This window comes from Moschus berezovskii, chromosome 22 (genome assembly GCF_049115385.1).
Source record: "Moschus berezovskii isolate FMDL1 chromosome 22, NW_MosBer_1.0, whole genome shotgun sequence".
NCBI classification, from domain to species: Eukaryota; Metazoa; Chordata; class Mammalia; order Artiodactyla; family Moschidae; genus Moschus; species Moschus berezovskii.
Window position 1 is genome coordinate 50,633,062 of NC_142481.1, and position 13,622 is coordinate 50,646,683.

At 55.7% G+C, this 13,622-nt stretch overlaps 1 protein-coding gene across 1 annotated transcript in view; it reads left to right on the plus strand.

Annotated features, from left to right (window-relative positions):
- Positions 1-13,254, plus strand: part of KLHDC4 (kelch domain containing 4) — a 34,882-nt gene extending 21,628 nt beyond the window's left edge. The window contains exons 6-12 of the mRNA XM_055412986.2: positions 3,453-3,545; positions 4,548-4,707; positions 8,775-8,850; positions 10,580-10,788; positions 11,233-11,632; positions 12,099-12,215; positions 12,782-13,254. Of these exons, the coding sequence (XP_055268961.2) occupies positions 3,453-3,545; positions 4,548-4,707; positions 8,775-8,850; positions 10,580-10,788; positions 11,233-11,632; positions 12,099-12,215; positions 12,782-12,957 (1,231 nt within the window). The 3' untranslated portion in view covers positions 12,958-13,254. The remainder of the gene's footprint in view (positions 1-3,452; positions 3,546-4,547; positions 4,708-8,774; positions 8,851-10,579; positions 10,789-11,232; positions 11,633-12,098; positions 12,216-12,781) is intronic.
- Positions 13,255-13,622: the final 368 nt, after the last annotated feature.

A 13,622-nucleotide genomic window follows, 5' to 3' on the forward strand; every position in this document is an offset into this window, starting at 1 on the left:
CTGATTGCCATGGCTAGGACTTCCGAAACTGTGTTGAAAAAAAGTGGCAAGACTAGACATCCTTGTTCTGTACCTGATTTTAGAGGAAATGCTTTTAGCTTTTCACCATTGAGAATGATGTTAGCTGTGAGCTTGTCATATATGGCCTTTGTTATGTTGAGTTAGGTTCCCTTTGTGCCCACTTTCTGAAGACTTTTTGTCATAAATGGGTGTTTTGTCAAAAGCTTTTTCTGTGTCTATTGAGACGATTATATGGTTTTTATTCATCAGTTTGTTAATGTGGTGTATCACACTGGTTGATTTGCAAATGTTGAAGAATCTTTGCATTCTTGGGATAAATCCCACTTGATTATGGTGTGTGATCCTTTTAATATGTTGTTGTATTTAGTTTGCTAGTATTTTGTTGAGAATTTTTGTGTCTGTTCATCAGTGATACTGGCCTGTAATTTTCTTTTATGGTATCTTTGTCTGATTTTGGTATTAGAGTGATGGTGACCCCATAGAATGAGTTTGGAGTGTTTCTTCCTCTGCAGTTTTTTGGAATAGTTTCAGCAGGGTAGATGTTAACTCTTCTGTAAATGTTTGGTAAAATTTGTTTGTGAAGCCATCTGGTCCTAGACTATTGTTTGTTGGAAGTTTATAAGTCACAGTGTCAATTTCAGTACTTGTGGTTGGTCTGTTCATATTTTCTACTTCTTCCTGGTTCAGACTCGAAAAGTTAGAACCTTTCTAAGAATCTGTCCATTTCTTCTAGGTTGTCTTATTTTATTGGCTTACAGTTGCTTGTAGTAGTCTCTTGTGATTCTTTGTATTTCGTGATTTCAGTTGTAACTTCTCCTTTTTCGTTTCTAATTTTATTGATTTGACCCCTCTCCCATTTTTTTTTTTTTGGTGAGTCTGGCTAAAGGCTTATCAATTTTGTGTATCTTTTCAAAGAATCAGCTTTTAGTTTCATTAATCTTTTCTGTTATTTTCCTTTTTGTTACACTTGTTTCTGCTCTGTTCGTTATGATTTTTTTTTCCCTTTTGCTAAATTTGGGTTTTGTTTCTACTTCTTTCTCTAGTTGCTTTCAGTGTAAGGTTAGGTTTTTTGAAACTTCTCTTGTTTCCTGAGATAAGATTGTATTGCTGTAAATTTCCCTCTTAGAACCGCTTTTGCTGTGTCCCATAAGTTTTGGATTGCCATGTTTTTGTTGTCATTTGTTTCTAGGTTTTCTTTTTTTTTTCTTTAATTTACTCTCTGATTTCTTCAGTGATACATTGGTTGTTTAATAACATTGTTTAGCCTCCGCATGTTTGTGCTGTTTAAAATTCTTCTTATGATTGATTTTTGTCTCATAGTGTTATAGTCTGAAAAGATGCTTGATATGATTTCAGGTTTTCTTACAATTCCTTCAGCTTGCTCTGTGGCCCAGCTTGTGGTCTGTCCTGGAGAATGTTCTGTGTGCCCTTGAGAGGAGTGTGTATGCTGCTGCTTTCAGGTGGGCTGTTGTGTAAATATCACTTAAGCCCATCTACTCTAATGTGTCATTTAACACAGTGGGGGCTTTTTGCAGAAGCTAACACCTGTGGCTGGCAATTTGTTACATAAGTGAGTTTTTTAAACAATTATTTATTTGGCTGATTTGGATCTTAGATGTGGCATGTGGACTCTCCAGCTGCAGTGCACGGGCTCAGTAGTTGCAGCACACGGGCTCCAGAGTGCATGGGCTTCGGTAGTTGCGGTACCTGGGCTTAGTTGCTCTGTGGCACATAGGATCTTCCCAGACCAGGGATTGAACCTGTGTCCCTGCATTGGCAGGCGGATTCCTGTCCACCGGGCCACCAAGGAGTCTCCCTTGTGAGGCTTTGATACAGCGGTCTGTGTCTATATATATACAAGATTGTTTCAAGCTGCTGGTGTCTTAATTTCAAATGCACTTCCAGTATCCTACATTTATATTCTCCTCATGATTGTGGAGCTTGGTGTCCTATTTGTGTGGGGGTCATTTCCTAGCTTTACTGTGTGTTTGCCTTTGCTGATGAGCTTTTCTGTTCATAATTTTCTTGTTTCTAGTTAATGGCCTTTTCTGCTTAGAGAAGTTCTTTTAACATTTGTCATAAAGCTGGTTTGGTGCTGCTGAATTACCTTAGCTTTTGGATGGCATCTCTGACTCGTTAGACATGAGTTTGAGTAAGCTATGGGAGTTGGTGATGGACAGGGAAGCCTGGCATGCTGCAGTCCGTGGGGTCGCAAAGAGTTGGACACGACTGAGCAACTGATCTGAACTTGCTTGTCTGTAAAACTCTTAAAAAAAAAAGGTTTGTTTATTGGGCTGCGCTGGGTCTTTGTTGCGATGTGCGGGCTTGGATGCTTGCTGCCCCTTTCCTCGTGTGTGCTGGCTGTTATTCCCTTGATACGGGGTGTGCAGGTGTTGTGGCCCATGCATACTCCTGGCATGGTGGGGCAGTGGTCAGTGCCTGCTTGTGGGTCCCCACAGTGGTGGCGGCCCCTGGGCCCGTGGGACAGTAGGGACAGTGATTGGTGCCTGCTTCCAAGTCTCTTAGCGGCGGCAGGCTGCGAGCTCCTGAGATGGCAGGGACAGTGACTGGCAGCCGGTGCAGCCCACGTGCACTCCCCAGGTTGGGGGGGGCGGCACTTGCCACGTGCTTGCAGGTCTTTTGACGGTAGTGGTGGACCGTGTCCTCCTCATACAGTGGGGGCAGCGCCTGGGGCCTGCTCGTGGTGTCGTGGCTGTTGTGCTGCCCGTGCATGCCTTTGGCGTCCCTGTGGGTGCGTCCTGCTCCCCAAGCGTGGTGTGCATGGAGGGACGCTCTGTGGTGGCCCCGCCCCTGCTCTGTGTGCCCCAGCAGTGGTGCCTTGCCTCTGGCGGCCCAGGCTTCTTCCCAGTGGACCCTCGGTGCCCGTAGTCCAGCCTCCTCAGGCTGTCTCTGTGCAGCGAGGCCCGATCCTCCCCCTGGATCTGACCTCTGACGCCCAGGCGTCGAGCATGAGGCCCCCGCACACACCTGTGGACAAGCGCCTGAGGCTGGGGAGCACAAGGTGGCGGTCCCCACTGTCCGTGCAGGTCACGCTGTTGTGCCTTCTGCTCTCGGGGTCCTGTGCTCTTCTCTGAGGCTCCAAAGCCCCTCCTATGTCCAGGGCAGTCTCCCAGCCAGCGAGGGGCCTGCCCCGGATGCAGAGCCGCTCCCCCTCCTCAGCCCCTCCACGGGTGTGGGTCCCCTTTCACATCCGTTCAGTTCGTTTGCTTTTTTCTTTTCTCCTGCCTGGTTCCGTGGAGGTTTTCTTGCGCTTTGGGAAGTCTGAGGTCTTCTGCCTGGCATTTAGTAGATGTTCTTTGTGAGTCGTTCCACTCGTAGACATGCTTTGATGTGTTTGTGGGAGCTCCCGAGCTCCACGTTCTCCTCCTCCGCCTGCCAAGTGCCTATTTTTGGTGTGTTTTCAATTTTAGATCAGCAGGTGGTCCTTCAGGCCGGAGTGGACATCGGATGGTGGCCTGGAAGAGACAGTTAATCCTTTTTGGTGGCTTCCATGAGAGTACAAGGTCAGTACCAACAGGAGGATCCTCTTTCCTGGTGCAGTAAGGAGGGGGCTCTCTGGGAAGAGCCGCTTGGAACACATGTGCAGGACGCTGCCCATCCCTTAGAATAAGGGCTGACGGCATGGGCACGTTGCTTGGGCAGTCGCACAGGAGGGCCCCGAGCTTGGTTTACTGCTCTGCTATCCCTGTTGTGGAATTCTTCATAATTGTTAAAATGACTGTTTATGAAGTGTTTCAAGAGTACAGAAAACATTTAAAGATTTTCAAAGAGATAATCTGTGTGGTCACCATCTGTATCAAATTAGTTCGACCTTGAGAACTCAGTTACAGTTTTTATTTATCCTACGTGCAGAACAGAATTTTTTTGCTAGATATCTGCCATGTGCAATCTGAGAAAACAGTGGAATGTGATGAAGTCTTTTAAGAACTGAGCCCCCGGCTTCATTAGTTCACCTATTGAAAGCCTTGCTTCCATGGAAGGGTACATTTGGTGGTGGGCGCGGGTCAGAGTTCACATGCGCCCCCGTCCCGTTCCCAGTGCCCTGCTGTGGATGGGTCTCCTAGTACCACAGTGGCCTGCATGTGGGCCCGGGCCCCAGACCAGGGTGACCCGAGTGCAGTAGGAGTGACAGGAATCGTGTCCGACGGGTGGAACCGCTTGCTTCTCCACGTGTCTGTGTGTCCCTCCTGCGGAAGCAGGCCCAGCTCTCATCATGTGATTCTGACCTGAGCCCCTTGCCCATGGCTGCCTGTGACCTTCCTTCAGGACACCATTCCCCCTGTGTGTGACTTGGGCAGACCCATCCTTCCCCATTCATCTCCCTTCTCAAGGCCCCATCTGTGTTTTGAGTGCTTTGCCCCTGAGGTCCCAGGAGCGTGGAGTGAGCAGGGCCACCATGCCTTTTGGAATGCCTAAGAAGGCACAGTGTGTAGGAAAGATACCTTTAAGTGAAGTTCACGTTTTCATGTTGCTGCCTCTTTGTTTTTGTTCCTGTATTACAACAGAGATTACATCTATTACAACGATGTGTACGCCTTCAACCTGGACACTTATACATGGAGCAAGCTGTCCCCGTCCGGGACTGGGCCCACACCCCGGTCGGGCTGCCAGATGACCGTCACCCCTCAGGGCAACATCATCATCTATGGTGGCTACTCAAAACAGGTAAGACGTGCAGGACGCAGGGGACTTCTGTCTGCTGTGCTTTCAGTCTTGCCAACAATGAGAACCTCAAATAAGATTGCACATTAGTTTAACGTGAAAGTCTTTCTGTTGTTGAGATGAGACATGGACAGTGGGGTGCGGTCTGCTCCTCTGTGAGCACACTGAGGGTCTGTGCAGCCTCGCTGCGTTCTCATCCATGTGCCATGAGGTGCCCTGCCCTCCTCCTTCCGCTCTGCCCCACCCCCACAAAGCCAGTGGTCAGCCCTCGCTCTGGAAAGGAAAACAGACAGTTTTCTGCAGTTGTGATCTGCCCGGGCCTCATCCAGACGTGAGAGACGTGGGCTGTGGCCAGGCCTGCCTCTTAATCACAGCAGATGCTCCGCAGAGCCAAACTGGATGACGAACAGCAAGCTGCATTAGGCTGACCCCACTTTAATCAAGACAGGGTCTCATTCCCCACCGCTGGTCTTCTACAGCCACACAGACAGCCAGGGGGCAGTCCTAGCACCATGCTTCAGAGCCCACTGATGCCAGGCCTTGGCATTGGATGGAATGAGAAGCTGGTCTGTTTGCCTTCATGGGGGTTTACCAGAATTGATGAAAGACGCGGGTATGATGGTGTGGTTCGTCTGGGTGGGGACACCCATCACTGGAGCAGCGCATGGCTCCGCCTGCCCAGGTCACCACCCAGCCCGGGGTATCTGGTTGAGCATCCAGCGAGGCAGCCTGTACCAGCAGCCCTTAGCTCATGGGGATCAACCTCTTGGTGGCTTCCATGTTCCACAGTCCATCTGGGGACCTCAGCCATCATCACCCCCAGTTCTGAAAAATTCCTGCTGTTGTCTGTTCAGCAGAACCAGTGGGAAGTGGTGATAAAGACTGACCTCTTGTTGCCAAGGTGCTGAGGGCGGCCTCTGACCGGCAGTCATGCTGACAGGCGGAGGAGGAAGGCCCCATGTGCCTCAGTCTTCTGGACACGGAGCCAAGAAGCAGGCCTGGCAGGTTTATAGCTGTGCGTCCTGGCCTGTCCAGAGGGCGCCTCCAGCACACACAGTAGGGTTGCTTGTCCACCTACTGCGAGGCGGCCCAGTGTGCCCCTGACCTCCCCTGGCGCCCCCTGTGCTGACAGGGCCTCCTGCTCTGCTGTCAGGCTGCTACTGTGTCTCAGTGCTCAGGTCGGGAGTGACGTGGGGGTCCTTGGCCCCTCCCTGGCAGCTCTGTCTCCCTCAGCTTGGTGTCCCCATGCCCCCGCTCCAGTCGTCCCCCAGTGCTGTTGGAGTCCTTTCTCAGAGTGGCCGGGGGTCCAGTCCACTGCAGTGCCGCCCTTGGAGCGCCAGAGTGCACCCGCTGCTGGGACCAGGTGCACCGAAGTCCTGCTGACAGTTGAAGGGCCTGGCTCTGAGTGTGAGGCTGGGGCAGCAGGAGACTCAGGGCACGTGTCCAGAGCTCGTGGTCCAGGCAGGAGGACGTGGGGCGCGTGCACAGGCTGTCCTGGGCTCTGGGGTTACTGACGGTTGTGCTGTGACAGCGTAGCACTGTCACACTTGGCACACATCTCTCAGATATCCGTGTGAGCCGTGTGTGAAGTGCACGCCCGAGTCACCACTCTGTGGAGTCAACATCCGCTCACCCTTGAGGACAGCCGAGACCCCAGGTGGACGCGCCACAGCCCTCAGGAGTCATGCCCACCCCGTGTCCTCCAGTGGGAGGGCTGAGTGTTGTGCCAGCATGTTGCGCGTCACCGGGAAGGACAGCACAGGCCACCATGAGAGAAACCAGTGCACGGTGGCCTCCAGTCACCCCCGTGAGGGTCGAGGGGTGGAATGGGGGCATTGCACACTTCAAGAGGAGCCCTGACGGCTGCATTTTCCTTGCACCCCGGCTGTTCTGTGGAAGCCATAGACCCGGCAGGCAAAACGCCTGCTTGGGAGGGGCTCTGGCTCACAGGCCACAGGGGGCGTATTTACACGTGACAGCGAGGAAGACCTACTCTGCTTATTGGTCTCGGAAAGATGGTTGCTGTCAGTGGAGCAATACCATGGAGCCCACAGGTGTGGGGGGTGAGGGGAAGGGCTGTGCCGGCTGTGACTGGTTTCTAGTGACCTGCCTGCAGCACCGACTTCCCTTATGTGCCCCCATGGGTGAGGCCTCGGTGTGGGCGTAGCTCCCATGAGTGGGGGGCGTTGGCCTGGGGGGTGGGCCTGGGAGTGGCAGCCACTTCCTGGTCAGCCTGCAGGACGGGAGGACTGTCCGTCTCGGGGACTGTGGCACGCAGATGCTGGCCGCCTGACTGTTGAGTGTCCCCACGGATGAAAGAGGAGGCAGGGGCCCGGCCTCATCCTTGGTTCTAGGACGCTCAGACCACAGTCCAGTCACGGAAGGTGGATTGTTTTGTTTTCCAAAAGGAAAATAGCTTCCCCTTTACAGTAAACACAACAGGTACTCATTAGTAAACAAAACAAGATGAATTATGTGCACGTCAGCTAAGAGAACAAAACGATACCGCCCAGTGATAAGGCCTCTCACCCAGACTGGGATTCTAGGACTGTCCAGTGAAGTCACAGGGCTCTGCGGGGAAGTGGCTGATTCCAGAACTGGGGCAGGAAGTATGTGAACGGTGCCGGAGCCCAGGAAACCCAAGAAACCTGCACCAGCGTGGCGCATCAGGGGCCTGGGACCTGCCCTAGAGGGTCCCCAGGGGCCAGAGCTGGAGATGTGTGAGCAGCAGAGTGAATCAGGTGCTGTCAGACTGTAGTCCAGAGGAGACCCAACGGTGCATGGGTGCATGCGATGAGAAGCCAGTGAGTGAATAAATTCAGTGCACGGGGAGGAGAGGCAGGCACCCTGTGCTCTGTTCCACCCCAGGCAGACCCTCCACCCTCCAGGAGGTGGAGCACGACCCCCCACCCCCCTAAGAGGGGCTGCACAGAGGGACGCTCTTCCCACAAGGACAGGCTTTAAAGTTGGGGGGGGCAATAACTGGACCACGGAGAAACCTGGTGAACATCTCAGCCAGGTGACCCAGGTCCACGTCTGCGATGGCGATCATGGCGACAGCATGCACCCTTCGTAGGGTGGGATGGAAGGGCACTTGACCTCTGAGACCCCACCTGGAACCCACAGCCTGTCCAGTCATGAGAACAGTGTCAGCCGGGTCCCAGTGGAGGGCACTCTACAGGACACACAACCAGCACTCCTCAACCTCAGGGTCGCCAGAAACAAGCCAGTCTGAGCAGTTTTCGTGGCCCAGGAAGCCTTAGGATCCACGACAGTCTGGCGGGCCATGGGACAGGAGAAGGACGTCAGGGAGCATGGGAGTGTGAGTGAGCCATGGCGCCGCACACACCCACGAATGCAGGGCCAACAGGAAGGGGAACGGCGCAGGGCATAGAGGAACTCTCTGCACCAGCTGCTCTGGCTTTCTGTAAACGCAGAAATATTCCGAAGTTAAGAGTTTATTAAAAACTGGGAGTTTGAAGGACAAAGACCTGGAAGTGAAAGCTGCTGCCCCCAGCAGCTGGAGCCCCCAGGAGAGCCAGTCTGCTGGGTCGCTGTCCAGATGCCTGTGCCCTGACGGGCAGGTGCAGTGTGCACTGGGTGTGCTCTGGAGAGCCCTGTGTCTGGTGTGAGGCAGGCGGTGCTGCTGAGAGCTCGGCGAAGCTTTTGAGTGGCTGTGCTGGCGTCTGCAGTTTCATCTGGTCGTTGGACCAGAGCTTGAGTCCCGATATTCGGAGGTGATGGGGATGGAGAGCACGTGGGGTGAAGGCGGAGGGTGGCCGTGTGATGACAGGGGAGGTCCCCACGCCAGCCCGTCCCCCCCAAGCAGGGCTCGCCTCTCGGCTGCAGGTATAGCCCTGAGCAGAGGGCTCTGGGTGTCCCGACCTGTGGCCATTTACTCTGTCTGTGCGGATGGGCTTGGAGGGAACCTGTCGTGGTTCAGATTCTGAAGCTGATCTGAGTGAAGGCTCCCGAGTCGCCTCCACAGGAACTGGGACCGCGAGCTTGAGGGGCCGTGCGTGGCGTGGTGTGGCACGTGTTCTTCTCATGGCTCCCTGTTCCTTTTGCAGAGAGTCAGGAAAGACGTGGACAGAGGCACCCAGCACTCCGACATGTTCCTGCTGAAGGCTGAGGAGGGGAAAGAAGGTATGTGCGCTGTGCCAGGGACAAGCCACGTGGGCGGCTGTGTGTCGGTGGGAAGGCGGCAGAGGGTTTGGGGCTGGTGGGGAGCCCATGCACGTGCCCCCTCACCCACGGGCAGCCCAGTGGACACCTCGCGAACAGCTCCCACATCCCCTCCGGGGCACCGAGGATGCAGAGTTAAAAACCCCAGTGGTGTCGGTCCATGCACGGTGCCTGTGTCATCTCTCATTCCTTCATGTTCAGTGTTAGGACGTCGACTCCTGGAAGGCTTATGGTGGGGTTGAAGTCACCAGTGTTCTTTTTTGTTAATTGCAGTGTAGTTAATGTTCAATGCTGTGTTAGTTTCAAGTACTCAGCAGAATGATTGGGTTATATCCAAGTATATGTGTTGTTTTTCAGACGGTTTTTCCTTACAGGTTGTAAAATACTGAGTGAGGTCCTGTGCTCCACAGTAGGTCATTGTTGATTTTACACACACTGATGTGTCTCTGTTAATCCCATACTCCTAATTTATCCCTCCACACCTTCCCCTTTGGTAATCCTAAATTTGTTTCCTGTGTCTGTGAGTCTGTTTCTGTTTTGTGATAAGTTCACTTGTATCGTTCTTAGATTCCACATATAAATGACATTGTGTGATATTCATCTCACTTAGTATGATCATCTCTGGGTCCATCCATGTTGCTGCGAATGGCGTTATTTCATTCTTTTTAATGACCAATATTCCGTTGTATATATGTATTGCATCTTCTTCATCCATTTCTTCTGTCAGTAGTCATTTAGGTGTCTTCCCATTGTTCATTTTTTAAAGCTCAAAAACTAGTGATTTGGTGAGAGAAATCACTGCCTCCTCCCCCACCCTACTGCCATCGCCTGCACTGCATATGAGTTTAAGTTTTATTATTATTGCTATAACAATGCTTTATACTGGCTTTTCTCAAAAAAAAAAAAAAAAGGGAGGGGGATTTGCAGCAGAGGTGGTTGGCTTGCATGGTGCCAGTGGTGGGAGAGAGGCCTAAGGGGATGGGCCTGTCTGGTTCTGGCTGCTCCCTGGCTCTGGGAGGCATGTCTCTGCGGGACCAGAGGCCTCCCGGGCGGGGACCTGTCCTCTTTCCTGCTGTGACGTTCTTTCTGTACAAGGCGTTTCTCAGGTACAGAGGTGCTGGGGACGTGGAGCCAAAGTGTAGAGCCCCTTTCACCCATCAGCGAACCTGCACTTGAAAGTGGACTGTGTTCTAGGCAGTGGAACCCTAGCCCTTTCATCCTTGGGGGAGCACACCCCGACCCTGGCCTCATGTGAGGCACGCTGCCAGTCTTCTCTCATTTGAACACTGAGACGCTGGTTGTCAGGAGTGATCTTACAGCCCACTAGTGCATGCCGCTGGGGTCACGCCTCCAGGGGATGCTTGCTGTGGGTCGCTTCATTACAGAAAAACATCCCTGTCCTTTTCTAAATGTGCTGGGGAGACTTGCTCACGTACCACACCCAACCCCCTCTTGTGGGTTATTGACAAACCCAGTGCCCACCCAGTGGACCGGCCTCCTCTTCACCCCTGCCTTCACAGCACCACTGCTCAGTACCCCGGGCGAATGTCGTGAGGCTGTGTGGACAGGTGACCTCTGTGTAGACTGGCCCTCGAGGACGCATGACCTCCGGGGTGGCTGGCCCGGGAGGCACAGACCATGGCTGTGCCCTTCTGCGGGTCCATGGGTCCCCACCTCCTCTCCTTGGCAGGCAAGTGGTCGTGGACACGGATTCACCCTTCTGGAGCCAAGCCCACGCCAAGGTCCGGATTCTCGGTGGCTGTGGCCCCAAACCACCAGACGCTGCTCTTCGGAGGGGTGTGTGACGAGGAGGAGGAGGAGCGCCTGGAGGGGGACTTCCTCAATGACCTGCACTTCTACGACCCCGTCAGGAACCGCTGGCTTGCAGGGCAGCTGAAGGTAGTGTGGGCCCCCGGCCTGCGGCCGCTCCCTCACCTCAGGGCCTCCCCGTCCCCGTGTCTGTGGAACCATCGTCACCGTCTTCACGTCACTGAAGGCGGGGACCGGGTCGCCCCTGCCCTTGCCGCCAGCACAGGCTGGGAGCACGGTCAGGGGCTGCTGGCTGGGGCTCAGCTCCCTGGGGGTGCGTCAGGTCAGGGGCCTCAGAAACAGGGCCCTAGGGCCAGAAAGGGGGGCAGCCCACCCTGTGGGGAAGACTGGCTTCAGACGAAGTGCCCTGGCACCTCTGATGCGGGTTGGACGGCGTGTGCACTATGTCTGTGGCTTGTTCCTCCAAGAGGTCACCCCGGCGGGGGTGTGGCCCGGGGCGAGCCCGGCGGGCGGACAGGGGTTCTCTGGTGTTTGGGCGCTCGCTGCATCGCGCTGCCTGCTCTCCATCCGCAGGGGCCCAAGGTGGAGAAGAGGCGCAGGCGGGGCAGAAAGGTGGAGCCCAGGGGCGCCGACAAGCAGGAAGTGAAGGGGCCCAGTGCCCAGGAGCCCCTGGAGGTGGTCAGGGAGGTGGTCTCAGAGGACGGGACTGTGGTCACCATCAAACAGGTGCTCGCTGCCCCGGGAGCGGCAGGGCAGCTGGAGTCGGATGACAACGGCGGCCCCGAGGAGGCGGGTATGGCCCCGGTGGAGCCCAGCCCCCGCTCCAACGCCATGCTGGCCGTGAAGCACGGGCGCCTCTACCTCTACGGTGGCATGTTTGAGGCCGGCGACCGCCAGGTGACCCTCAGCGACCTCTACTGCCTGGACCTCCATAAGATGGAGGAGTGGACGGTCTTGGTAGAGACGGACCCAGGTGAGGGGGAGCGCCACCCACCCCATGCCCACAGAGTGCCTGCAGGCCCCAGGAGGGCGCGGGCTCACCCCAAAACCACTCGTGAGCTCCGGACCCGCCCCAGGCAGCGTGGACTGGACGCCTGCTCTCCCCAAGGGGCCCTGTGTGCCCGGCGTGGACCCTCCTACCCGCCGCCCCGTCGCACCACAGGCGGGCTCGGTGGGTGTGGCCACTGCTCAGTCCTGAGCTGAGGCTGAAACACCTTCCGAGCCACATGTCTGGGGAGAGGCTCTGAGTGTCTGTGTGAGACCCTTCTGTCTCGGAGCACAGCCTCTCTGCCCAGCCCTGCTGTGAGACACAGGGATGAGGTGTTGGCCTTGAGCCCCAGACATGCTGGGTGGGCCCTGCGCTCACGTCCCGGTGTTTAGGCAGAGGGTGGCGTCCTCAGGGCAGCCGTGCTGAGACTGGTTCTCCCCTTTGTTTAAAGAATCTCAGGAGTGGCTGGAGGAGACCGACTCGGACGAGGACAGCGAGGAGGCCGAGGGTGCCGAGGGTGGTGGGGAGGAGGACGAGGAGGAGGAGGACAGCAGCGAGGAGGGCGCGGGTGAGTGCCGGGGGTGGGGGCACTCGGAGGAGGGGGAGGGGAGGAGCGTGGGGCCAGGGCAGGGGCCTGCTCCGCCAGGCTCACAGCTCCCCTCCTTTTTTTGGTAAGATTTTAAAGTTTACTAAGTTTATGTTAAAGCTTACTTTGCTGTGTGGCTTAGATGGTAAAGAAACTGCCTGCGATGCAGGAGACCCGGGTCCAATCCCTGGGTTGGGAAGATCCCCTGGAGAAGGAAATGGCAACCCAACCCAGTATTCTTGTCTGGAGAATCCCATGGACAGAGGAGCCTGGTGGGCTACAGTCCACGGGGTCGCACAGAGTTGGACACAACCGAGCGACTCACCCTTTCTTTGACTTCTTTCACTGTGCTGTATAGACGTGCCCCCGAGGCAGGCAGCTGGTGTGTGTATTTTTTTCACTGCGTGGAAGGTGTGTGAGCACTTGGTGAGCGGGGCCTGTGCTCTCCTTGTGCAGTCCTCCATGGACGTGGCGTGCTCACAGGCTCGCTCCGCAGGATGTGGGCCCCTTCCTCACTGAACACATTTCTCTCTCTTTCCCCACCAAAGAGGAGCACCCCTCGGTGGCACCTGGCGAGCTGTTCGCAGACTACCTGCCCAGGACGGAGCAGCACTGGCTGAGGTGTGCGCAGGACGACGTCGGGCCCGGCGCCCCGGAGAGGAGGGTGCTGAGGGCTGCGCAGGCCCTGGCCCAGGCCTTCTATGATGGCTCGGCTGGAAGATAGACCGAGGGAGGCGCGGTTCCCCGCGGCTTAAAATAAACTGACCTGGCCCAAGGCCGCTGCCCCTCTTCTGTGCTGCGCTGCACGTCTGGCTGGGCCTCTGGCAGGTCGGGGCCAGACTGAGGGCGAGGGTGCGCCCTGGGACACAGGCCTCACGGAGCTTCCCCTCAGCGGGAGCAGGAGTCCAGCTCTGCCTGACTGCGTGCTCAGCTGTCTCATCCGTGTCTAAAAAGCGCCGGCAGCCTCCGGCCACTTGCTGTACAGTTTTCTTAGTTCTCTGGAAAATAAAGTGCCTGTCGGTCGGTGGTCTCTGCTGTGCAGTCGGGCCTGGCCTGGGGTCTGCTGGTGTGTCTGCCGTTGTCAGGGTTGCCCAGGCCCTCCGTGGGCCTCCTGCCTGCTCCGTGCTGTGCTGACTGGCTGGTGAGCCCACCTCACCTCCCCACCTTTGGATGGGCTCCACCCCTTTCTCTCATTGGCTCCCCAGGACGGAGAGGGACTCCCCAGGATGGAGAGGGGGCTCCCTGGATGGAGAGGGGGGCTCCCTTGAATGGAGTGGGGGCTCCCCAGGATGGAGTGGGGGCTCCCCTGGATGGAGTGGGGGCACCCCTGGATGGGGAGGGGATTCCCCTGGATAGAGTGGGGGCTCCCCTGGACAGAACAGGGGCTTC